The sequence below is a fragment of the Ictidomys tridecemlineatus genome, chromosome 14 (genome assembly GCF_052094955.1).
Source record: "Ictidomys tridecemlineatus isolate mIctTri1 chromosome 14, mIctTri1.hap1, whole genome shotgun sequence".
Lineage (NCBI taxonomy): Eukaryota > Metazoa > Chordata > Mammalia > Rodentia > Sciuridae > Ictidomys > Ictidomys tridecemlineatus.
The window spans coordinates 69,868,024-69,893,979 of NC_135490.1; the positions used below are offsets into that span (position 1 = coordinate 69,868,024).

General features: G+C 42.4%; 1 protein-coding gene across 4 annotated transcripts in view; it reads right to left on the reverse strand.

The window, feature by feature from the left end:
* Positions 1–1,173: 1,173 nt before the first annotated feature.
* LOC120883745 (prolow-density lipoprotein receptor-related protein 1) overlaps positions 1,174–25,956 on the reverse strand; it is a 47,620-nt gene continuing 22,837 nt past the window's right edge. For 2 of the 4 annotated variants that reach the window (XM_078031312.1, XM_078031314.1), the window contains 20 exons: positions 25,014–25,325; positions 23,835–24,047; positions 21,079–21,270; positions 19,735–19,950; positions 17,577–17,815; positions 16,209–16,338; positions 15,795–15,979; positions 14,819–15,005; positions 14,075–14,293; positions 13,509–13,692; positions 12,341–12,542; positions 12,086–12,250; positions 11,382–11,582; positions 9,840–10,389; positions 9,324–9,449; positions 7,725–7,839; positions 6,483–6,715; positions 4,475–4,940; positions 2,831–2,939; positions 1,174–2,138 (listed from right to left, as the gene is read on the reverse strand). In XM_078031312.1, the coding sequence (XP_077887438.1) occupies positions 2,109–2,138; positions 2,831–2,939; positions 4,475–4,940; positions 6,483–6,715; positions 7,725–7,839; positions 9,324–9,449; positions 9,840–10,389; positions 11,382–11,582; positions 12,086–12,250; positions 12,341–12,542; positions 13,509–13,692; positions 14,075–14,293; positions 14,819–15,005; positions 15,795–15,979; positions 16,209–16,338; positions 17,577–17,815; positions 19,735–19,950; positions 21,079–21,270; positions 23,835–24,047; positions 25,014–25,325 (4,274 nt within the window). In that variant the 3' untranslated portion in view covers positions 1,174–2,108. Of the gene's footprint in view, positions 2,139–2,830; positions 2,940–4,474; positions 4,941–6,482; positions 6,716–7,724; positions 7,840–9,323; positions 9,450–9,839; positions 10,390–11,381; positions 11,583–12,085; positions 12,251–12,340; positions 12,543–13,508; positions 13,693–14,074; positions 14,294–14,818; positions 15,006–15,794; positions 15,980–16,208; positions 16,339–17,576; positions 17,816–19,734; positions 19,951–21,078; positions 21,271–23,834; positions 24,048–25,013; positions 25,326–25,956 lie in introns of those variants that run through there. The other 2 variants (XM_078031313.1, XM_078031315.1) reach the window with 2 other exon arrangements.

Here is a 25,956-nt window from a genome sequence, read left to right on the forward strand (position 1 = left end):
GTTTAACTCTTAATTGCTAGCAGCAGACATAAAAAGTTTTGCGTAGGGCTCTTTGAACCAATTAGCATTTATAATTCTAAAAAATTCTTATTTTTTTTCCCAGAAGAAAACCCAAACCTATCACTGTGTTAGACAAGTTGAGTTTCTAGAAGGAAATTTGGATTTTACATCTGCCACAGGCTTACTGCTCCATCTATTAGGTGTAGATAAATTAAGAAATTAAGAGAGATCATCATAAAAGAAGGTTCTTGTAGTTGATAATATGCCATTTCTACAAACCCAGAAGATAAAATTGGCATGCTAAAACCAGTTCAGGGAATAGGAATGTCTAGGAATTATTAAATATAAAATTTGGAGTATTCATTGAAAAGATTAAATGTTCTGTAAATTCTTGAATGGGGAAACAGAATGTTAAACTAGATTCAGGTGAGATAATACACTCACAGGAGATCAAAGATAAGAATAGGTATAAATAGACCAGGGTGGGGCAGGGAGGAAAGGTGATACCTGCTATACTTGGAAGATTTGGCTGCCTGCAGTCAGCTCCATTTTTCCCAAGAGGAGGAAATGGCAGGTGTTTCTTGGTCCCAAACTGGAAAGGGGGCCTGCAGAGTGGGGCTGAGAAGAGCATTCCAGCTCAGAGCCTACAGAAGCAGGCTGAGCCAGGTGGAACACACACCAATTGATGTAGGACTTAAGGTCCAAAGGAGACCAAGGCAGCAACTCAAACCCGTGCAGAGAAAGAGGTAATACTGGTGTACATGCTTTTGAGTTTGGTCCTTTCATGTCATTTTTATGTACAGGGAAAAGGCAAAGACTTGCCAACCACAAAACTGACGGCGAGACTGGCTTTTGGAACAGGGATAGTAAGAAAAATCTAATTCTCTCCATTCCTGAGAAGGGCTGAGAGTGCTGTGGTGCTGAAAGTCTTTCTCAGGCACAGCTGAGCACCAGCCAGAGACTCAGCCTAGTCTCAGCAGGAAAGGGGGTTCCTGGGCATTTGTTGTTCAGGTCAAATTGATCTTTACTTCAAATTTTTTATGTTTCATTGAGAACACAGTTTATATGTTACCCAGAGTAATATATATAAAATATAAAATTATACTTGGGGATCTACATGAATTTATTCACCAAGACACTAAATATGAAAAATCTAGATCCAAGCAAGAAAAATTTGCCAAATAAAGCTGTTTATTACAATTTAGACTCGTGTTATTGGGTAAAAGTGCTATGCTGTGTACAGACCTTTTCATTTTCACTCCATGTTCAATTAGCCCATTGATACAGGTTCTTATAATCCCAATTTCAGCACTGGAAACAGGTTCAGGACTAAGTAATTTGTCCAAGGCAGCTACTATCCAATTTTAGACAATAACCCATCTCCCATCATGGATTCAGTACCCTTGGATTCCTCACATGGGTGTGAAGTCAGTAATAACCCAAGAAGACAAACAGAGGTGCTAGCAGTCCAGGTACCTGCATGTTCCCCCAGCAGGTAAGAGCTAGTTGAGATGAATCCTGGGGCACAGCTATACTCTGTTGCTGACTACAGTCTCTATCCACTTTAATTTAAATAAGCCTTGGACAAATCATGTGTCTGAGCTACTACATCTGTAAAGTATATTAACCTGTTCTAGTATTAGTTTCAGAATTGAATAAAAGCACAAAAAAACAACTTTTATAAATATTAAACAAAAATGAGTAATCACTTAACAAAAAATTTATCTGAAAGAAGAAGTGGTAGTGAACTATCATTTGAGAATTTGCTATTCTGCAGAAACTTGGCCTTTATCCTAAAAGGCAAAGAGATCACTATCTCTGGTAAAAAGGGAAACAAGCCAGAGGATTAACTAGAAAAATCCTTTAAATCAGTGTTAGAGCCAAGATTCCAATGCAGAACTTCTGACTAGTACTGAATGCTGTGGGATTCAAAAGGCTCTGTGTTTCTAAAACATATTAACAAAACCAGACAACTTTTTCTAATTTAAGAAGCAGTTATTTTAATAAGTCATTATGATTTACCACAAGCTGTTAAGGAGATTAAAACAGTATACAACAAAATGTATAAACGATTTTCACTGGAATGTTTCAGTTCCATTTTTATAAGGTCAGTCAGTTTGTAAAGAGGTGAGCAATTCCTAGGGGAAAGGAGAGTTGGAGTTAGATAATATACATTGCATGAGCCCAAAGCAAAGATCAAGAAGGTTAAACTAGGCAGAAGACAGCAGAGATTACAAGGGACCTAAGTTTTAAGGGTAATGCAAACCCTCATAACATCCTACCCCACCCCATCATGTGGAAGTCCACTAAAAGCTAATTTTTAAATTATTATTACATTTATGTTTCACCTTGTTCAAGCTGTAAGTTCTTTTTTAAAAAATATTTTTATTTTATTAAAATTTTTTTTTCATTATCAGGAGTTGAACCTGGGAGTACTCAAACACTGAGCTACGTTCCCAGTGATTTTTTTTTTTTTTTTTTTTGTATTTTATTAGAGCAAGGTCTTGCTGAGTTGCTTAGGGCCTCATAACTTGCTGAAGCTGACTCTGAACTCTCGATCCTCCTGCCTCAACCTTCCAAGCTGCTGGAATTACAGGTGTGCGTGGGTCACTGTGCCCAGCTCAACCTGTAGTTCTTTAAACCAGAGTCTAAGGACAATAGAGCCAACAGACAATAGCTTGAAACATAACAGCAACATTCACCAAAATCAAGAATCCTTTTAAATGGACATTAACTACTTTCACTGAACAGGAATTTTTTCAAAAGGACATTTCTTTAACCACATTTCACAATCCATTAGAAAGAGACTTCCCAGCCTTCCTCAGCATACCTGTTCATCGTAGGCTTCATTGACAAAAATCTCACTATTCATTAGATTTTCTTCTTCCTGGTCATTTTCTTTATTGTAGGTCAAATTTCTTGATGATGCTGTGCTAGTTCTAGAAATCAAAGAAGCAAAGTTGAAAGAGCTGTTCCTTGAGTTAGAAGCTGAGATCGGGGTAAGATTAGAAAAGGCCAGCTTATCCCCTATCAAAGATCGTTGCTATAGAAACTATGCCTCATTTTAATCCAATGCCTACTTAAAAGTACATGATCAGGAGTGCGCAACACTTCAATTAGTCTTTGTTACAGGCATGCACTTAGCTTCAAAAATGGCATCTCTGCTCAACTGAGAGAAGCCACGTGATTGAAGTCAACCAGAACTGGATCCAAGGACAGGCACATGGTAGGTGACAACAGTGAATGAGAAAGCAGGTGAACGCAGCAGAAAGACCTGAGGTGACAATCAAGAAGCCCGAGGGTTACATCTCAGGACGGTGATGTTAACCAGTTAGCCATTCACCAGTGCTGCTTTGGGCGATGGCCTTCCCCTCAGTCTGCACCAGGAAGGCGGGACAGAGAGGCAGCTTTTAAAGCTTCCTTCATCTTCACATTTTTTCATCTGTACGTCTTTTTTTTAATATTTATTTTTTAGTTGTAGTTGGCCACAACACCTTTATTTTATTTATTTATTTTTATGTGGTGTTAAGAATCGAACCCAGGGCCTCGCACGTGCTAGGTGAGCACTCTACTGCTGAGCCACAACCCCAGCCTCTGTGTGTTCTTCGGTGTCCCTTTCTCAATGTGTTTAGTCGGTGCCTTCCATCACATCTTTTCTACTCTTACTTTTTCTGAAACCTCATTTTTTTAATCCCGCTGTATCTTCAATGACTTTCTGGCTTTGGGCCCAAACTTAGCACTTGTGCTTTCAATAATTCCTGAGTTTATTTCACCTCTAGTTATGGACTAAATGGTGATCCTCCAAGTGCCCAGCATCCATATGTTGAAGTCCTAACTCCAAATAACCCAGAATATGACTGTGGGGTCTTTAAGGAGGTAACTAAGTTAAATAAGACCACGAGGGTGAACCCTGATCCAGTATGGCAGATGTCTTTATAAGAAAAAGAGATTAGGACACAAACACACAGAGGGGAAGACATGAGAAGACACAGGGAGGAACTGGTCATCCATCTGCCAGAAGAAAAGCCACAGAAGAAACCAATCCTGCTGACAGGGACTTCCAGCCTCCAGAATGATGAGAAATTAAATTTCTACCAGTCTCCGGTATTGTGTTATGGCAGCCCTAGCAAACTAGTACACCTCCTAACAAATACTACCTCCAATCACTGGCTCTGACCTTACTGGCTCACTGAAGGGGAATTTTCTCACTTAATTTCTCAGACTCTGCCACTGACCAGGGTTAAGACAGATTTTTAGCTGCATAAATATCTCAGACCTCATACAGTAGTGCTTACCTCAGGTCTCAAAGACATGGTCCCAATTATTGTTTCTCCAGGGTGTCTATAGGTAAGGCTGCCTTACCACCCTAAGTCCTTCCTCAAAAGACAGATTTCTAGCGTGGACTTATGTCTTCAACTCCACTCATATCAGAAGCTAATACAATTCTCCCATGGAAACACAGGTTGATACTTACCGTTTTAATTTGTGCTCTCTTCTGAAATGTAGAAATGCTCCCAGCGCTACCAGAACAACTGATAAGGCAGTGGTCACGCTGAATGCTATGTAGCCAGGGGTGGGTCCATGTACTGCCTCCTCGCAGAACTCTCCACCATGTTCCCTCAGACAGCTGCATTTTCTCAACTTTCCTTCTGTTGTACAGATTCCCCTCCCATTACAGAAATCACGGCTGCAGGGCACGTGTTTTGCCTTCTGAGAGTCCTCGGGCTGAACAGAAGCCCCTCTTTCCTTCGTTTCCGGGGTCTTGCTCTCTCTGGCAGGCTTCAGAGTGGTTAGTGGGTTTGTGACAGGATCTCCCATTCTTTCTGGGCCTGGGTATCCAGGTGTGTTGGACTTGGTAGCCTGGGGAGGTCGGGAAGCTTTTGGGCCTGCTTCTGACTTTGTAGGTATTGATGTTGAATGAGCTTTACCTGGCTCAGTACCTGTAAACACAAGAGGTATGTGATATGGGTAGAGTTTACACACACACACACACACACACACACACACACACACACACACACGTGCCCTTTTATTTCTTGTGGCAGGGACTCATTACATTGCTTAGGGCCTCACAAAGTTGTTGAGGCTGGCTTTGAACTTGCTATCCTCCTGCCTCAGCCTCCTAGGCCACTGGGACTACAGATATGTGCCATAGCATCGGGCCTACCATTGCTTTTGATTAAACAAAACACTGTAAAGTCATATAGATATAGAGATATGTGGTGTCCCCCCAAAAGCTCCTATGTTAATGCAGAAATATTTGGAGGTAAAATGATTTGACGGCGAGAACTTTAACCTGATCAGCCCATCCTAGTTTGAATGGACTAACTGGGTGGTGATCGTAGGCAGGGTAGGGCACGGCTAGAGGAAGTGACCACAAGGGGACATGCTCTGGAAGGGTTCACCTTCCTTGTAGCCCCTTCCCCTTCCTCTCTCTCTGCCTCCTGGCTGTCATGAGGAAAGAGGTTTCCTCTACCACGTCCTTTGAGCATGATGTTCTTCCTTACTCTGGGCCCAAAGCTATGAAGTCAGCTGTCTGTAGACTCAGACCTCAAATAAAATTTTCCTCCTCTAAGTTATTCTTGTCAGGTATTTTGATGAAAGCTGACGAAAAGCTAATGGTAGAATCAACTCTGGGAATCAAAATTCATTTTCTTTCCTATTTAAGAGAAAGTGACGAGGGTTTAAAATAGCTATTTGTTCTTCCAGATAGTCAGGTTTTAAGAAGTGAATTTAGATTGAGAAGTGAGTGAGAACTCTTCACTGTAAGATTCCTGATTCCATTTCCAAATCTTTTTCGTTAGTGGTTATGACCAGTTTCAGCAGAGCACTCACTTCCCTTCAATTCTGTAGATTATGGGGCTTGGATACCACTGAAGCAGTAGCTCTGGAACGTCAGGGTGGTGATTACAGAATTATACGTATTATGGTCACCCAGCTAACTGGCCATGGCCTTTCCATGAAGACACTATTTGAGATCCATCTACAGTTAGTATTTAAGTACCAACATGACAGTACTGAGCACCAGCAAGACAGATTTATGTAAGTTCTCTTGCATTTCTTAATAAACCTATGAGCTGAAAATAAAGTTGTTACCTCTTTAAAAGAGGGAAACCAAAGACAGGTCAAATAGTTTTTTTCTCAACCTCCCTCCACTAGGCTATGGTTACCATGCCATCAATTTAAATCGACTGAATCAAATCTAGGTTAAATAAGGGCCCTTTTAGACGACGTAACTTGCCCTTTGAAGTTCCCTATCATGTTGCTGTCCTGTTGTCAAATCAGATTTGTGCAAGAAATACAGAATAGTCTATAGGCAATTGCCCATAGGTAGAAATTTCATATTGTTCAAGTTTCAAGAATCAGGTGATAAGAAGGTAACAATGTAGAGGATAAAAACTTGAGGAGTCCTATAGAAGGAGATGTAAGTGAAAGTCACGTAGGGCTGATGCATAACAGGTCTTGGTCTGTAGTTGACTCACAGTTCATTTCATCCGATCCATCCAGACAATCAGCGTGACCATCACAAACTTGCTCCGTGGAAATGCATTTCTCACCATCCTTACAAGATTCTGATGACTCCGAGCACCCGGCAGACTCAAAGCATTTGTTTGCATCGGCCAAGTGGTACCCACTGGGACACTTGCAAGTCTGTCCCTCAGGGTTTGGTAGACAGATATGGCTACATCCTCCGTTGTCCTTTGAGCAGCTGTTACTACCTGAGGACCCACCCCACCCCCAAACATATTGAGTTAGATTAGGTTTCAGAAGAATCTGTGGTTAATGAATTGAGCTCACACTGTTGACATTAATCTCTTAATTTTCTCTCTTCTTACTTTATTAAACCCATGATCACCCTCCCAAAGTATTCAGTTAGGTATTCCAAGTGTGTCTCTGAGGTAGGTAGAGCAAAACACATGAGCATTCTCATGTTGAAATTTCAAGTCTCAGTTAACATGAAAAATAGATACTAGTGTCAATGAATAGAATGAAGACTAGCTCCACGTTTGAGTTAAAGTGGTATTTCAATTATCTTGTTGTTGTTGTAACCCAGTGCACAATAATAAAATAGAACCCAAGTACTATCATTTGGGTCACAAGGGTCCCCTAAATGTTTCTCAGGTAAAGGCCTGGTAAAGGCCAAAATCCACAGTGTGACACTATTGAAAGAGATGGTGGAAATTTTCAGGGGAGTTATTTAGCTTTCTGGAGACATGCCTTTTAAGGAGACTGTGGGACCCTGGTTTCTTCCTCTTCCACTGTTGCCTCCAGGCCATAAAATGAACAGTGTTGCCTTGCCACATGTTACTGCCATGATGCACTGCCTTGCCACAGGCCCCGAAGTAATGAGACCAAACCAACCATGGACTGAAATCTCTAAAACTGTAAGCCAAAACAAACCTTTTATCTTTATAAGTTGATTTTCTCAGGGATTTGTTATAGCAATGAAAAGCTGACTAACACACTAATTCTATCAGTGCTCAGGCTAGTGAGTTTATTACTTGATTGTGAATGCTACATAAGTAATGGGACTAATTATGTACCTTAACCAGTTTGTATAGAAGTGCATAAAGATAAGAGATTTACACAGATCTACAGGAATTTGCCATAGAAACATATTAACATTTAATGGGAAACACAAAGATATTTCCGAGAGATATGGGATGATGGAGTATTTCAAAGTTCAGTAGATTACAGCACTGTCATAGTCACTGCAAGTTTACCTACCTTGTTGACTAAATTTACTGTAAACTTTTAAGTCCACAATCTGCTGGTCTACTTGGAACCACCGATTTTCTGAAAGTTCTGTTTTGCTGTACCAAACTTTAGTGATTTGGGCTGAAACAAAATCCAATGAATAATCATTAACAAAAACAAAATTTTATCTTAAGGAAACTTCCTGGGCAAAGAACATGGTTCAGCATGAATACTTTCATTCATTGGCCTAACTTCCAGTTGAGTAACGACAATTTTACAAAACAGACACGTATTTTTCTAAACCTTATTTCTGGAAGAGAATAAAAACCATTACATACTTTCCTCCTAATAAATGTTTGTAAGCATGACCAGAATATCCATATGTGTCCCAAGAGAAAGTGAGCATATGTGATACATGTGATCCATGCAATTAATGAGTGATGATTTTGAATACTATTCTAGAACAACATTTCCAGAAATGGCTTATCTGCAACAAGAGTTACCATGGGATCTTAAAATAAGATGGCAAAGTTCTCATGATATACCTAATTAGATAGCAAAGGTCTCACAATGTACCTAATAAATTAGCAACTCTCAGGTAGGAGCTGAAAACTTTTTTTTTCCCTTCCATTTCTGATGTGACTAGTCCAACTAGCCAATGGACCAGCATTTGAAAATATAAAGAGAAAGATTTATCGTAAACAGATTTTTAAGTTTCTTTAGACATGAGTCAGAAATTTATACACCCAAATCTAGTATATATAAAAACAATACACTAGAACACTGATTTAGTATAATCCCTTTGAAATATGAAAAATTCCATGTTAGAATCCTTGTTAATTTATTAGTACTTTCAAGAGTACTTAATCAACCAAGAGAAGTATACTGTCTTCATTTTATAGGTAAGATATTAGAACGACTGATAGCAGGCATACTATCTAGTTCTAATTCCAGGCCCAGTTCTCTGTGTACTATATCACGGCTATAGATTGGATAAATGTTATCCAAAGGTCCATGTGTTGAGGTGAGATCCTTAGCCTGTAGCTCTATTGAGAGGTGTTAGAACCCTAGGAGGTGAAGCCTAGTAGAAGGAAGTTATATCATTAGGGGTGTGCCCTAGAGAAGGGGATATTGAGACCCTGGGCCCTCCTGCTCCTCTGCTTCCCCCTCCATGAGTGAAAAACCTTCTCTACCACATGCTCCTACCTTGATGTTCTGCCTCACCACAGGCCCCAAGGCAACAGGGTCAAGTAATCATAAACAGAAACCTAAGAGACCATAAATCAAAATAAACTCTCCTTTTAAGTTGATTAACTAAGGTATTTTGTCTCAGTGATAGAAAATTACCATAACTATGGTATCATCAAAAGCAGAGAGCCTCATATGAAAGTCAGGAATTTCGGGAAGAAAGGAACTAAGCTTATTCCTAGGAACAATAACCAAATAAGTAGACGTTCTCCGCAAGTCACAGAATCACTGTTACAGTATGCTTTTCCAGATTGGTTTTTCTTCCAAAGGCCAGATACTGCCAAAGACTGGTGCTAAGCCCTGGTAGCAGATACTCTCTGGATATCCAGGAGTGAATTCAGACCACAAAGATAACTGGATGGAGAATCAAGACCTACCATCATCAGTTGTTGTCCAGAACATCATGCCTTGACCAAACGTAAAGAGATTAAGGCCCTGAATTCCTTGGCGGTCTACTCTGTGTCTAGAGCCATCTTGTTGAATACTTTCTATGAGTCCTCTTCCTAGGAAGAGAGGTTCAGTTAATTTCATTTGGCCCAAACACCTGTCCAACATCCTGTAGCTCCATCTGCTATGTCTTGCCTCCCCTCCTGTCTGCCATGACTTCTCTTAAAGTCAGGTCTGCCTCATTCATTCCTCTTTAACAGTGAGACAAATGGTTACACATGCAGATTTCTTAAGTTCTCAATTTTATTCCACGAGAGGAACTGCATGACTCTGTGGGCTATGCCATGCTACTTAGGACGGGAGAAGACTGTTTAGGATGTGTTGGTAGAAAATGTTCATGCAGAACAAAAAAAAGCTGATTGAAATTGTGGCTGAAGACAAGAGAGCCAGAATTGCATTATTTCACTCTGGCTTCAAGGTTTAGGGTGCCATTAGCAACTGCTTACCAGTATCAGCCCAGTACAGGCGGGTCCCTGAATCGGAAAAGGCCAATCCCACAGGCACCTGGGATTTCCGCCATAGCATCTTCCTCCTGCTGCCGTCCATGGAGGCACATTCAATGCTGGAACCACGCTTCCTATCATCTAGGGAACCCAGGTCCACGAAGCACATGACTGCAGTAGGTGGGTGGAGCACAACAGACACTGGGCGGTAAAGATTTTCACTGAGCAAGACAATGGGATACTGGGCTTTTAAGGAACCTACATTGATACGGGGCTGTTCACTGTCAATCCAATACACGTTTCCACTCAGCCAGTCCACAGCAAGGTCAACCACAGTCCCCTTCACAGAAGTGATTTTCCTCCATGCAAGTGTGCCAGGATCTTTAAGCCTCAGCAGCCTGATATCACCATGATTCAACTCTGAAAGGTAGAGAGTTTTTTCCTGGACGATATAATCCATTGATGCAAGCTGGTCCACATTGGTAAAAGGAAGCATTCTATGTTCTGGTAAAGTTCCTTGTCCTGGGAAAGCTTTTAGATTTTTCAGATAGACCTATGGGGGGAAAAAAATTAAGATGGTAGAACTGAATTGGTCTAGTCTCACTCTTCATTGATTTTTGCATTAACATTAGGATTCCTAAGTTTCAGATTTTCAGATATTCTACCATCTGAAAGCAGAGAGAAATTCTTTTGCTTGCTTCCTGGAGCTTCAAGGACTAAAACTTCCTAGAATCTATGTGTTTTGAAGATTTGTACATCTCTTGAAAGCCTTCAAAGCCTTCCTCTTTAAATGAGGTTCTACTAGTGAATTTCCAAAACCAATCTTCCACCCCAAAATTTCTTTTATAATTTTAAAATACCAAAGTTGACAAGTCCTCTGAATGGTAGAGATTAGGGGTGACTTGTTTGTTATGACTATCTACTCCTATAATAATTTTTTTTTTGTATCAGGGATTGAACTCAGGGGCATTCGACTACTGAATCATATCCCCAGCCCGATTTTAAAATTTTGTTTAGAGAAATTGTCTCAAAGAATTGCTTAGTGCCTCGCTTTTGCTGAGGCTGGCTTTGAACTCAGATCCTCCTGTCTCAGCCTCTTGAGCTACTGGGATTACAGGCAGGTACCACCACCAGGCTCTCCTCCTATAACTAAAAACAAGTTTCTTCATTAGATGAGCTTCTTCTCCAGGCTAGAACCTGCTGAGCTGCTTGTATGTGGAGTATCTCTGCATCATCAACCAGGTCCTTGGACAACTAAGCAAAGGTAAGCCCACTCTCAGATCTCTACCCTCACTGTGTTCTGGTGTACTAAGAACTTCTTCAGGGAATTTTAAGTAGGCATGGTCTTCATTCAAGTATTTTGGAATACTTTATTTTGGTCATGATGGCAAGCAGCACATACCGAGTACTGAAATTTAAGTTGTAGGTGAAGAACATTCCAAGGGAAAGGGCCCCTCCCATTGACACCTGTATGTGCAGAATTCAAACACCCACAGTCTGAAACAGTCTGTTTCAGATATGTAAGGAAAAGCTCGGGAACAGTACCTGCATGATAACTGTGGGTAGTACAAGAAACACAAACGCAGATTCCTTGAGGGGGACACAGGTGGTTCCATCATCTGCAAGCAGGAGCCCCACTGGACAATGACAGCTCCCCTTGGATCGTGGGCTCAGAAGGCACAAGTGAGAACATCCAGTGTCCAGACAAGGATTAGAAGACCTGGGCTGTAGCACCTCATGCATTATCTGAAAGAAAATAGCCAGTTGCTGTTATGTATTACTGAATTCTTAAAAACAGAAAAACAACGTGAGTAAATTCTTCTTTCACTTGTTTATTTATTTTTATAAATAAATATTTATCTACTTATTTTAAATAAATAATTTTTTTTCCTAGCCTGGGAAAATAAATCTAGGTTCAATCCCCAGAGCTTCATGGATGCTAAGTACATACTCTACCACCGAGGTACACTTCAATCCCTAGTTGTTTTATATATATTTTTTTTTTAGTTGTAGATGGACCCAATACCTTTATTTATTTATTTTATGTGGTGCTGAGACTTGAACCCAGTGCCTCACACATGATAGGCAAGCACTTTGCCACTGAGCTACAGCCCCAGCCCCCTAAATTTTGCTTTTTAATTATTATAGATGTATGTCACTAAGTTTGGTATTTAGGCAGCTCTTATAACTCATACATACAGCCTTTCTGGGGAGAACTACGAGGATAACGTAAAGAGCATACTATATACCTTGAGTCCATAGGGCTGTCCAGAACGCTTGATGAGGACAGCCCTGTTCTTGCCTGTCATCTTCTGCACACGCTGCACTGTTCTTGTCTTCAACTCCGACCAGAAGACTTCATCTTCAAACACAGCAACTGAAAAGGGGTTCTTGATTTGTGTTAGCTGCAACATCTAAAATGGTGAAGGTGACCTTTCTAGGGTGAGTTTTACATACGAGACACATGACATTTCAAACAAGCCTAATGTCAAAAGGACACTTACACTAATGCCAGTACCATCTAGGTTGGCAGAGCCAATACAGTGAAATTTGTCATCGGACCAGAATATCTTCCAACTTAACTGGTCAAGGGCTATGCTAGTTGGCCGTCCAAGACCTTGACTGATGAGTATTTTCCTGTCGCTGCCATCCATGCCGGCTCGCTCTATTTGAGGTTCTTCTCCAATTTCAGACCAGTACATTAATCTGTGCAAATAAAAGTCAACTTTAAGAATAATGTATTGCCTTGCCTTATAGAATATAATGTCAATGCATTCCTTAAAACACTGTTTTACAGCTCAGTTATTTTTTCCTTCAGCGTTAATTGGGTCTAAGTGCACTTGTGAAATATTAAAGTACACTTTTCCTTGACATTTCATGGTGATTGCTTAGACATCATTGGAGGGTAAAGTATCTATCACAACAGTGGTACATGAATTCTGAGAGTACATTAGTGCCTAGCCTGGAAATATCCAATATGCCAATCATTCCTTGGCTAAAAAGTAGGATAGTTTCATGGGCACATGCATGCCTTAGACTTCATTCTTAACCATAGGCTATTAGATGCACTGAAAACTACTGCCCATTTCTGGAGGGCCATGTTGATACATTCCTGGTTAAAAGTATTAAAAAGGTTCAGAAATGAAGAGAGAGGGAACCCAATCTGTGTTACCTTTGGATCTTATTTCTTGTATCTTTTTCTTATATTTGCTATCCATAAGGCCATCCCAGTGAGGAGATGGGAATGTGAACTTTAAATTCTTTGCTTTTGCAGAAGGAAAAAAGACTCTAGATGGAATAAACCAAGCTTGCCACATTAGTCCTATGTTCCATACTTATTCATCATTTTAAAGTCATAAAGGTCCAGAGGTATATATGTTTATCTGAGCAGAAGAAACTATAGGTGAGCCACTGAGTGAACAATACTTTCATCTCATTTTACTGAAATTAGATCTTTTTTTCAGAGTTTCTAAGATTATTTTTGTATAGTTGGCCCATATCACTATAGATCTAAAGTTTAGTAAGTTTTCTATTCATTCTGCATTGAGATCTACCCAGAAGACCTTTTGATTCACTAAATCATGACATAAATCATAAACACAAACAACCTAGAACTAAGGAGGAATAACCAACCTCTAGGTCTTGACCAGTCATTCTGAAACCTGGACTCACCCATTTAGGGGATCCAACGCCAAAGATTGGGGCTGAGTCAAATCATCGTCCAGGACAATTGTATACTCAGATTTCCCTCTCCAAATGGCAGTCAACTGAATGGCCAATATCTGACCAGCTGTCCCATCAGTCCAGTAGAGATTCCTCCCAATCCAGTCAACCATTAGACAGTTTGACTTTATCCCTGAAGAGAAGAAATAATTTAACATGAGTACACATGTTGAATGATAATTTTTACTAGGTTTGAGTTCAAGGGTTCTGGAATTGTTCATTAATTTCCCATCTCCTATATGCATCTCCAACGCAGCAAATCTTTAAAATTCTCCCCCCTTCTATAGTAGATGACCATTAGAGATAATGGTCACCAGCTGATATTTTGGCAGACCCCCATGACTACTGAGAACACCATGCACCTTTCCATTTCCTACCAACTAGCAAGCCTTGGCCTCTTGTAGCAAAGGAAATATGATCAAACTCATGTTTAGAATGTAAACAGCCACTCGTTTTATTTTTTATGCAATGTGTATTTGATAAGCATGGAATGGAAGCCTTAAAGGGTGCAATACCTTTTACCACGGTCCCTTTCTTTTTCGTGTCCATACTTATCCACTTTATACTCTCTGCATTGAGATCTGCCCAGAAGACCTTTTGATCCACTAAATCATAGTCAACAGAGAAAATAATCAGGTTCTTGTCTGTGGTTGCTAGAATATCTTCTTTCAAGCTTCTCAATCCATAGAGGAATAGGTTAAACTGAATTGCAACAAGCAGGACTGGTTCAGCACCTGTCAAATAAGAATTGCTTTCAACATAGCCATAAAGGAATTTGAACAGTAAAAGCCAGCACTGACTAATAAATTAGAGGACAAAGTAGTCTCTTGCCTGCTCACTGACAGGGCTAAGATGCCAACAAGATGAGTAGTTCTTCATGATGTAATGGTTAGAATAATAATCATAGTGAAAGACACTTAGAATTTTTTTTTCCCATTTTAATTCTCTTCTAACTATTTGGGAGCAGGCAGACCAGAAAAAAAAAATGCTCGACTGTATAGGTAAGGTTGAGCCATGGTTACAAATGCCAGAATTATGGTTCTGTTACAGTGACATCTTATTAGCAGATAGTTACAGATTAATTCAGTGTGAAATGCAAGGTTTGAAGGGACAGTTGTAGGAAGTACTTGGCTTTTTCCGAAGAAAAACAAGAAGGAGCTTTTAGGATCTAAGAAAGATTTACATTGGGATTCCTGGAAGATTTAGGAACTCAAAGCTCACAATCCAGGGGTCTGAAGATATTTGCAGCTCCAGTGTACCTGTCGCTTTGCAGGTGTGGCCATCAGGCTCCAGCAAGTAGCCAGGATGGCAGGTACAGAAGTAGGAGCCCTGGGTATTGACACAGGTCTGACTACAAGGCCTACTACCCGACTCCTGGCACTCATTCACATCCTGGCAGATCCGACCACGGCTCTCCAGCTGAAAGCCTTGCTCACAAGCACATATCTGAAAGAGACGAGAAGACATTAAAAATTCCCGAAGAAAGAACAACATTGACAAAATGGCATCTACCTTGGTATGAAATGTGTATGGGACTGTGTTGAATTCTGACAACTCAGAATTGTTCTCAAAACCAACATTATATTTAATATAGTCAATTCTCTTAGCCTTATCAACCACACCCCTTACACCCTTTTCACCATCACGGGTCCAAGTTCAGCCCAGGACACCCAGAGCCTAAGCAGGATTACTTCAAGGAGAGGCATGCAGACTTATCTAGCTGGCTGTCTACCAACAAAGATGCCAGTACAACCCGACACCAGAACAGTTTCCCCACGACTTATCCATTACAATCAAGTTCACTGTGTTCTTGCCAACCAACAATACTAACTAGAGCCCAGACAGTTCACCATTTAAGGGCAGGTCAGATTCCAAATACTCACATGGATGCAACTGTTTAGAAGCAGGTAGACAATTTCCTGCAGCATGAGGGGACTGTTTGGCTCTTAGGACAATCCACAACAGTTCCCATTTAGCCCTCCAGGTCATTTAGAGCTCAGATGGTCATAGTTTTTGCAAGCTGAGTGGCAAGGTTCCAGGAGATTCAAGGTAGGAAAGGAGCCAAAAAAAGATCTCACCAGGAGCCAGAAGGCTCAGGCAGATCAGTGGAGGTCAAGACAGCTCTGCTATGTAAGACTTAAGAGGTCAAGGAGCAGTCAGGGACAAGCTGAACGAGACCACTGCCTACTTTCCCTAGACCAAGTTTATAGCTGCTCAAGAACAGAAGCGACTCACGGGCCCGGCTGGGGACGGGTGGCAGGTGTGGGAGCACTGTCCTGGGCTGCAGGCTGCCAGCGAGCACGCTCCACCTTCATCAGAGCCGTCGGAACAGTCTGCCTTCCCATCACACACCTCGCTGAGGCTCAGGCAGGCATAGGTGCCGCATCGGAACTCAGAACCCAGGCACTTCTGAGGGGGGCCTGCAAGGGATGGCTTCTTACTTAAGAGTTGTTTTCTGGCCTCCCAGGGATCCCTCCCTCAGCATGGTCTCCCTGTGTATAATCCAGATGTCTCTGTTTTGAGAACAGATTTCTGGTTCTGCAGCATTTGCTTGTGAGCTGGTTGCTCACTCCCACAGTTAGGGGGCCCTTGAAAGCCAATGACCTCTGCACCCCTGTCCCGCCCACATAAAGGGCTCCTTGTACTTACATCCAGCCTCGTCACTGCCGTCCCTGCAGTCACTGTGCCCGTCACAGTGCCAGGAGTCAGGCACACACTGGTCTCTACTGGCACAGCTCCACTGGGTCGGGCCACACTGAAGCACCTCAGGGTCACAGTCCTGAGGAGACAGCAGTGTAGTGAGCAGCTCCGGCATCCAGAGCCCAGAAAGGGAGCTTGGGGGAAGGAGGCCTGGGTGAGGAGACCGCTCCCAAGCCCGCACTTTAAGGAGGCCAGATGGAGTCCAAAATCTCAGAAGTGACATGAATTTTGAGAAAGTCTTTTTATAGCTGGAGTTTAGGAGATCAAGTAGTGGGAAACAACGTCTTATTTTTGATACACTGACTGATGGGGAAGCCTTAACTTAATTTGGAAACAAAAGCAAAGGAATTTGTTCTAGAAACACTGATGTAGAATTCTGCCTGCCCTGGCGAACACATACCCCAGCAAATTAACACTGAGCATATTTTTGTACCTACTCTGACTTGGGTACTCGAAGGGAGAGGGACATCTATGCACCTGCTAGTCCCTGGAGCCTTTAAATTCATTCTCAGCCCCTCTGCAGGGCAAGATGTATCCTAAATCCACAGTTTCTGAAGAGGAAATCGAACACTTTGGAGTAAGTCCTTGCTTGAGGTCACATGCAAGCAGTAGAATTTGAGTTCAAGCTGCATCTATACCATGCTGGAGCTTTAGTAAAATTCATAGGGACAATTAAGTAGAGCTAGTGACAGGGTTGTTCAGTCCTTCATACCACATATCTAGGTAGAACATTTATGTCATGGTCATCACATTCTACCACTTGCAAATCTCCTACAACACAAATATGTCTTTTGAAAGTATGAATTTCAACAGCTTCCTGTTAACATTTGGGACACTTTGATGTAGCTAGGAGTGGCTTTCTGGGGAGTAATTATGGTGACTTCTCTGGTCTTGCATTTTCCCAAATTTTCTACAGAAATCATGTACTATGCTGTGATTAGAAATCCACAGTTGGCCCTCCATATCTATGGGTTCTTTGTCCATGGATTCCACTAACCCAGACCCCAAATATTTGCAAAAGAAATAGTGTTTGTACTAAATATATACATTTTTCCTTGATATTATTCCTTACACAATAAACTATAACAACTATTTATATAACATTTAACTTTGCATTAAGTATTATAATTAATCTAGAAATGATCTAAAGAATCTTGCAGGATGTGCTCAGGTTATAAGCAAATACTATACCATTTTATACCAGGAACTTGAGCCTCTGTGAATATTTGAATGTCCATGAGGCAGTCCTGGAGCCAATCCCCCGCAGATTCTGATGGGTGACTAAACTCCCCTTTTCCTGACACAAGAGTGTCCTACCTTCTCATCACTTCCATCTTTGCAGTCCAGGTCATGGTCACATATCCACTCTGCCAGCACACATTCTCCACTCCTCCTGCACTTCACCTCCCCTGGTGGGCACCTCAGGGGCCAAGCAACAGGGCAGTCTTCTTCATCTGAGTGGTCCAGGCAGTCTCGGTTCCCATCACAATGCAGAGAGAAAGTGATGCACTGGCCATTCTCACATCTAAATTCAGATGGGCTGCATTTCTCGTGAACTGAAAAAATAAAAGCTTTAGGTGAGAACTAAACCACATATGAAGCAATTCAATGACAAATAAAATGGTTAGAAGATCCCTCCGTTTAGTGCTATCACTTCATTTTAGGAACTAGCCCAAACAAGTGTTAGAGCAGGAAGATGGTTCTAGTCCAAAGTTGGGTGAGAAAGGGCCTAATGAGAAGCTCAAGCCCCAACCAGAAGCTAGCCCTGAAAATCTGCTATTTGTCCTAGAAATCAAGGGCTGAGGGACAGAGGTGGGAGGATGTGTAGGACACTGGGATAGGCACAGTAAGGACACCCCTCTGGGCCCTTTATTTATCTATCAAAAAAAAAAAAAACAAAAACGCTTTCACAACATGCAAAATATTCTATAATTTACATTCTCAAACTCAATACGTATACACAGATGTTACTTGATAAACATCTAAGAGAAAGAATCAAGCCTAGGAAAAACTATAATAGGTGTTAAAAAGTAAATCATACCTTGAGTATGATTTACCTTCCTTCCTGTATCTCTTACCTCCTGAAATTGTCATGGATCCCAATGCAGTCATAGCCCCTGGCTATGCAGTCTCCTCCACATTCAAATCTATCATGGTACCTGTTATGGTGGGGATCCGGAACTTCGTCTGAAAAGTTCACGTATTGGAAGCATAGCAAGGTGCAGAGATGGAGCTTTCAGAAATAATTAGGTCTCGGACCTCTTCAGTGGATTAATCCATTTGTAGGTAATTCACTGACAGCTGAATGGACTACTGGGTGATGACTAAAGGTGGGTGGGATGTGGTTAGAGGGGTGACCTGGCCCCTTCCTCTTTCTCTCTCTGCCTCCTGACTGCCACAAGCTGAGCAGCTCTTCTCCACCACATCCTTCTACCATGATGTTGGCAGAAGCCTTACCTCATGCTCAGAGCCCTGGAGCCAGCCAACCATGTACTGAGATCTCGGAAATCATGAGCCCCAAATAAACATCTCTTCTCTAAGTTGTTCTCTGTCCAGTAGCTTGGTCACAAGGACAGAAGGCTGACTAACGTAGTAACTTACCCAGCTTCCCTCCTCCCACTTAGATTCTCCCAATTTTCTCTGCTACACTGATCCCACAAGGCGGAAGCTGAGACGAAAATTTAAATCTTCAAGGAGGTAGAGTCTAACTCAACATAAAGGAACTTTGGAGCATCGATGGATTTCCCACTATATGGTCTTGTAATAGAGGGGAGCATTGGGGCTGATCTCCAAGATCCCTCTCCCTCAAGACCTTTTATCTTAGTCTGTTACATCTGTAGAAAAGAGAGTCGATGGTCCTCATTTTTGGATTCAGTGTTGACACATTCAACTACTTACTTTCTTTGTAACCTCAGGTCAGTAGTTCCACACTCTCATGTCATCTGCAGACACGTGCATAGTGGCAAGAAATTTGAGTCAGTCAATGTTCAGGTTCCCAGCAGAGGTCAAACAGACGCACTGGGGCATTCTCATGGTGGCTCTTAAACTGTAAGTGTACTTTTTGCAGTCTATTTAGTCTCATTTTGGTGATTTTCTACTGAATGGCCTCCCAGCACAGGGCTGAAATGCTTTCTAATGTTCCTGAGCACAAGACAGCTGTGACGTGCCTTAAGGAGAAATACCTGTATTAGGTAAGCTGCGTTAAGGGCTGAATGGCAGTGTTGTGAGCTCAATGCTGACGAATCAACAATAGATATCATGACACCTTTCAACAGAAATACATATGCAACGAGGCTAAGTATCAGTCAGTTGATAAAAACATTGTGACCAGAGCCTCCATAGGTACCCAACCTGGCATGACTTCCAGGAGTGAGGATGGATCCATATCTGCTCATTTAGAACCTACCTACTATGAAAAAGCAGCAGCAACTGTAATACTGTTTAAAATACTTTCAGGAAGCCCCCTGAAACCTACCACATCCTTGTTCATCTCTCTTGTCAGAGCAGTCTGGGTTCCCATCACATAGCCAGCTCTTAGGGATGCAGCGAGTCTTGTTGTCACAGCGCAGAGAACACTCTTCCACAGGCTTCCAGCAGCTGAGCTCGTCAGACCCATCCAAGCAGTGCTGAGCCCCATCGCAGTGGTATTTCTCCTCGATGCACCTTCTTCCATCCAGACACTGGAAGACTCCTTAAATGGAAAATGCCAGAGCTAGCACAGTCAGACAGAAGATCCAAACTGAGACGAACTCACTCTCATTCTGGAATCTGAGGTGTAAACAGACTGCATCTTGTTTAATCTGAGTTCTAATATCTAATTGATTCATAACGTGCTCAGGTCAACTAAACCAGGGAGCTAAGCTAGGTCATTAAATAAAGCCTCGTGTTTGGTTACTCTGATGACCTGTAAGACCACCTCTCTGGTAAAAGTGGGCCATTTAGGTCAGATTGGAACAACTAGCAAATTTGAAGCAGCAAGGAAGTAATAGTCTAGCATGTGGCTTAAATGTGGTAAAATGGGCACTCACAGGATCAGAATCCTGACAGGCTATTCATCAATCTACAGAAGTTATTCGTCACCCCCCGGTTATTCTGCTGCAGCCGGACTGCGGCAGATGGTGGCCCGTTATGGGGAGCCCCGGGACCCTCGGGGGTAAGTGACGAAAAAAAAGCTGCCCGTCCATAGATAGGATGGGAGCAATCTGCTCGTCCCTAGGCAGATAGGGTGAGAGGAAAAATGGCCATTTCGAGAAAATGGAGAAGATTGATGCAGTATGTTTGTGTCTTGTTTTGTCTCAGTGTATTGTATTGTCTTTATGATAAAAATATGGAAGGGGTGAGAAGTAAATTACTAAGGGAAAGAGGCACCCCAATGGAACCAAGAATACTTAGGGCATGTGTTGATAAGAGCCCAGGAACTCTAGTCAGAAAGAAAAAGAAAGTTCAGAAGAAAAAAAAAATTATCAGAAAAAAAGTTGCAGCAAAAGGCTATTACTAAATACTTTTCGTTACCGGAGGGTGCGTGAATCGGTGCAGCGGCTGCCATGTGCAGGAGCGAATCATGGTGACCGCCCCCCCCCACCCCCCCCACCCCCCACCACCCCCCACCCCCCACCACCCCCCACCCCTCCCCCCCCCCCCCCCCCCCCCCGTTATTATGCTGCAGCCGGACTGCGGCAGGCTATGGCTTTCATCTATGCAGATCTGCCTAGGGAATGTCAGCAGGACTCCGATCAACACTCTGACAACTCACTGGCACGCTCAAAGCCAACTCAGAGTACCTGGCACAAAACACTGAGGACAGGAGAGGGTGACAGACCTGGTTTGTGGCAGAGCTGGGAGCAGTTCTCTTCGTCGGAGCCATCCTGACAGTCACGCTGGCCGTCACAGAGGGACTCCCGAGAAATGCATTCCTTCCCATCCCGACAGAGGACAGAGGACCGGGTGCAAAGTAGAGGTGGTGGAGGAGGAAGAGTAGGAGGGACCATTGTGGCTCCTTCGATCTCAGGATCTAGAGCAAACCCCTGCTTCAGCAAGTCAGGCCCGTATGGCTCAGCAATGGGGACGTGCTCCTATTGTCCCCCTCTTCCAAAAAGACATGTCATGGCTGAGTACCAACATTTTTCTACTTCATAAGATTAAAAAGTGAAACTGCCTCCATCTTACATCCTTAGATGAAGAGTGGTAGGTTAGATCATTATCTACTGGCTTTGAATTTGGGCAAATTGTTTTCTTCTTGCCACTCTACAAACTTTAACCTTAATTTTTTTTTTTCACTGTCTGCTACTCTATTCCAGTCTGAGGAATAAAAAGTACAGTTATGTGTAGTATGATTGACATTTCAGTCAACAACAGTCTCACTTATGACAATAATCTCATCAGATTAAAATGAAGCTGAAAAGTTCCTAGCACTCTGTGATGTCACTAACATATAAAGTTGAGGCTGTTCTCATGTCAAACACAACGAATTACTCATGTGTTTGTAACGATACTGGTGTTAAAAAAAAAAAAAAAAACGACTATGCTGCCAGTCATATAAAAGTCTAGCACAGCTGGGCACCGGGTACATGCCTATAATCCCAGTGGCTCTGGAGGCTGAGGCAGGAGGATGGCAAGTTCAAAGCCAGCCTCAGCAATTAGTGAGACCCTAAGTAACTCAGTGACACCCTGTCTCTAAATAAAAAAGGGCTGTGGATGTGGGCTCATTGGTTAAGTGCCTTGGGTTAAAAAAAAAACAAAGTCTAGCACATACAAATATGTACAGTAGGTGTATATTGGCTACTCCATCTGGGCTTGTGGGCTTGCGTAGGTACATTATATGATGTTAATATAGTGACGACATCACTAACATTACACATTCTCAGAAGATATCCCTATCATTAAGTGAGGTATAACTGTCCTTCTGCTTTCCTGCTATAGCATCCTGTGGTCTTGAATAAGGGCCAGCATATAATGGGTCCTCATTTGCTGAAAAGCATTAATTACAGTCCTAAAAGTTATCATTAGTGCTCTTCAGCAACCATTGTAGCAACTGAACAGATTTGTTAGAATAATCAAGATTGGATTTGTTACAGAAAATCAACTTTACTGGCATACTTCACCACCTAAGAAATCTGTCCCTATGCCTAATGCTTCTAACTCTTAAGATCAGGCGAAACCAACCAGTGAGTCAAAAAGTAAGGCAGATCAGTGGCTGGGGTGGTGGCTTGATGGTAGAGCGCTTGCCTAGCATGTGTGAGGCACTGGGTTCAATTCTGAGCACCGCAAATAAATAAATGTATAAAATAAAGGTCCATCAACATCTTTAAAAAAAGAAAAAGTAAGGCAGTTTGGACAGAGGAGGGGAATGGGAGGACAGAATGAGATCGGGTATACAGAATGAATGCGTTTGTCCTTTGTGTTTCCACTTCAAGACATCCAGCTACATCTGCTAACAATGACAATGACGCCTGTGATATGAATTTCCTCTTTTCCTGCCTTGTGATTCAAGATCAGATTTTTTGTGTGTGGCGGGAACGGGCGGGGGCTCTGTGCCAACAACATTTTTCAAAAGAAAAAGAAAGGAAAGCAACCTTAAGCAGATTCATTCAAATAACCTTGACACAACTTCAATAAAAGCAAGAGCACTGTTTTTCCTGGTACCAGTTGAGCATGTCAAATCCAAAAATCTGAAATCCAAAATGTTTCAAAATCTACAACCCTGTAAGTGCCAACACGATGTCACAAGTAGAAAATTCTCTACCTGTCCTCATGGGACAGGTCATAGTCATAATGCAGGAGCTCTAAACATAATGTATAAAGTTATCTTAGACTTGGGTACCTTCCCCAAAATATTAGTTATACGCAAACATTACAAAACTAAAAAAAAAAAAAATTCAAAATCTGAAACGTGTCTCAAGTATTTCAGACAAGGGAAACTCAACTTACATCCACAACCTTACAGAAGTGTCACAGAGGGTCCCCTTTGAGATACTACTTAGCCAGGCATGGTGGCACACCCCTGTAATCCCAGCAGCTCCAGAAGCTGAGGCAGGAGGATTGCCAGTTTAAAGCCAGCCTCAGCAACCTAGCAAGGTCCTAAGCAACTTAGTGAGATACTGTGTCAAAATAAAAAAAAAATTAAAAAAAAGGGCTGAGGATGTGACTCAGTGATTAAGGGTGCCTGGTTCAGTTCCATGGGGGGAAAGAATAGTTTCTTTGGTAAATAAGTTTGGGAAACTGGTTTAGAGCAAATTACATGTTTTTTTTTTAAACTACCAAAAAGGCTTGAATATGCTGATGTGCAAGATCAGGTGCTTCCTCACGTGCATTGGCAGTACAAAAGGGACGATGGCCTGCACCCTTCTTTGAATATTGCTTAAGAGACTTATGTCATTAAGGAACTTGAAGAAACGGGGTGGATTCTTGTGTTTCCAACACACAGAGACCTTAGGGAGACAGCCTGCTGAACTGTGGCTGGAGACAACTGCCCGTGCAAACGTACAGGCACCCAGGATCGGATCCTAGAAAAGCACAACAACGGGAAGGGTCCAGTGAAGCGGAGTCAAAGAATAACCAGATCAAAGAAGGCCTCACCCGGCACCTCCTGGTTCTCTGCCAAGATGACCATTTTCTTTACGTAAGATTCCTTCAGCACTGAGAAGGGCTCCAGCGTCTTCCTGTTCCACAGCACAAGAGCTGCCTGGTCCACCGTCACCAGGTAGGGCTCATGGGCCGCGATGAGCCCATCACTCCAGGACTTGTTCAAAGAGTACGTTCTATTTTTTAGGAGACTCAGACTTTGCAACCCTAAGGAAGAGCCAAGGTCTTAGAAGCGGATGCTGAACAAGGGACCTGTCACCACAGAATGCTTGGGCGGGGTGCACAAGTACTGTCAGATTGCGGTTCAAAAACCCCAAATATAAAGAAGCACATACTCTTCCTATCACATTTTCTAGATTTTAATTTTATTTGTAAAGACAGCCTAATGAGGTGCTTTAAGCTCCCGAAAAGTGAGGGGCTTTGTCCTGCCATGAGGGAACGTCAGATGTGACTTTGCTGCTTCCATGTATACTAAAAACTCCTGGCCATCAGCACGTAGCTGACCTCACGGACAGACTCCCGGGGAAGAAAATGAGCAAACTCGGCTACACAGATATAACCTGTACTTGTTTCCAAGTGACAGCTGCAACTGTCACTTGGAAACAAGTGACAATGGGACTTTGGTTTCATTACTTCTACTTAATGAAGTAGAAGTGAATCCTGGACACGACAAACAGCTATTCAAAGTATATTTTAAAAGATATTAAGTATGTCATTTCTGAGGTTTTCCATCTTCTAAATCCCCAAACTGCACTTTTAGATCAGAGGCAAATTTGAGGTGACTATCCATGCTTTAACTGTCAAACTTCTAGTCAAATCCTATGTCTACCTAGTTCTTGAAATAACTGGGATGGCTAGGAGAGAAGACTTCAAGTATTCTCCCCACAAAGAACGATAAATGTTCCAGGTGACAGATGCATCCTGATTTGATCACTGCACATTGTACACATGTGTCAGAATGTCACACTGCACTCCATAAATATGTCTACAATTATTGTGTGTCAATTAAAAACAAAAAAGAATTTCCCCAGCACAGACAAAAAAAAATTTTAATTAAAAAAATTGAAAACAAATGTGAAAGAATGACTAGAGGCGTTATATTAAAGATGGGACTGTCTAGAGCTCACTGTCCCCTGGTGCTTCCTCACGTGCATTGGCAGCACAAGGGCTTACCTGAGCCTTGGGTAGTCCAGAGAATGCTAGCGGAGCCCAGGTCTAAGGCCATCTGGGTGTCCGCTGTCCAGGTGCCTCTCCAGACCTCCCGTCTGATTTTGCCATCCAGGGTTAGACTCTGCAAGTGTTTCCCACTTTCCACCCAATAGAGCACCCTCCTGGGCCAGTCGAGAAGCAGCTGCAGGATGATGCTGCTGGTGCTGTAGAGGGTATGTGTGTCGGCTCCAGGAATGCTGGTCTTCTGGATAGCACCTCTGTCGCAAGGCAGCCAGAACAGGTGCCCTGTTGCTATGTCCACATTTGCTGAGCAGACTGCAGGAGGAATAGGAACTCTATTATACGGGGCTTTCAACCCATTCACGTGCTGACTCAAACTCTGGGTCAAGGAAAGAAAGGAGACAAGAGTTGGGGCAAGGATGTGAGAGTCCCTCACAAACTGACCGCGCTCATTTCCATGATGAGCCTTATCACACATGCTCTGGTTCCAGCACCTTGTCACATGAGTTCCTTTGATCCCTGTAGCCACCTGGCAAGGGAGGCATTCATTATACTTTTGTAGGTTTGATGTCCAAGAGGCAAAGCCTACATTTAAATGCAGGTCTGTGACTTGAGATGCACATTCTTTCCTCCTCAGAGGTTAATATGAAAATCAGCCCACTGCATGTCAAGTCCACAGAACTGAAACTGCTAGAGGAAAGCAGAGATTGTGACACCCCTACAGTGGTATGGAAGGTCACTGATGGAGTGCATGGACAATGAGAAAATTCACAACTAGAAGGCACAGTTATGCTAGGGACCAAGTCTACAAAAGCCACAATATGTCTGCTTTTAGATGTGAAGAGCTGAGTTAGGCACTAGCCTGCAAAGCACTCTCACTACTCCTACCCACACCCACCATAGTGTTATCCAACCGGGTCTCAGCTAGGTATTTACCTATGCCAGG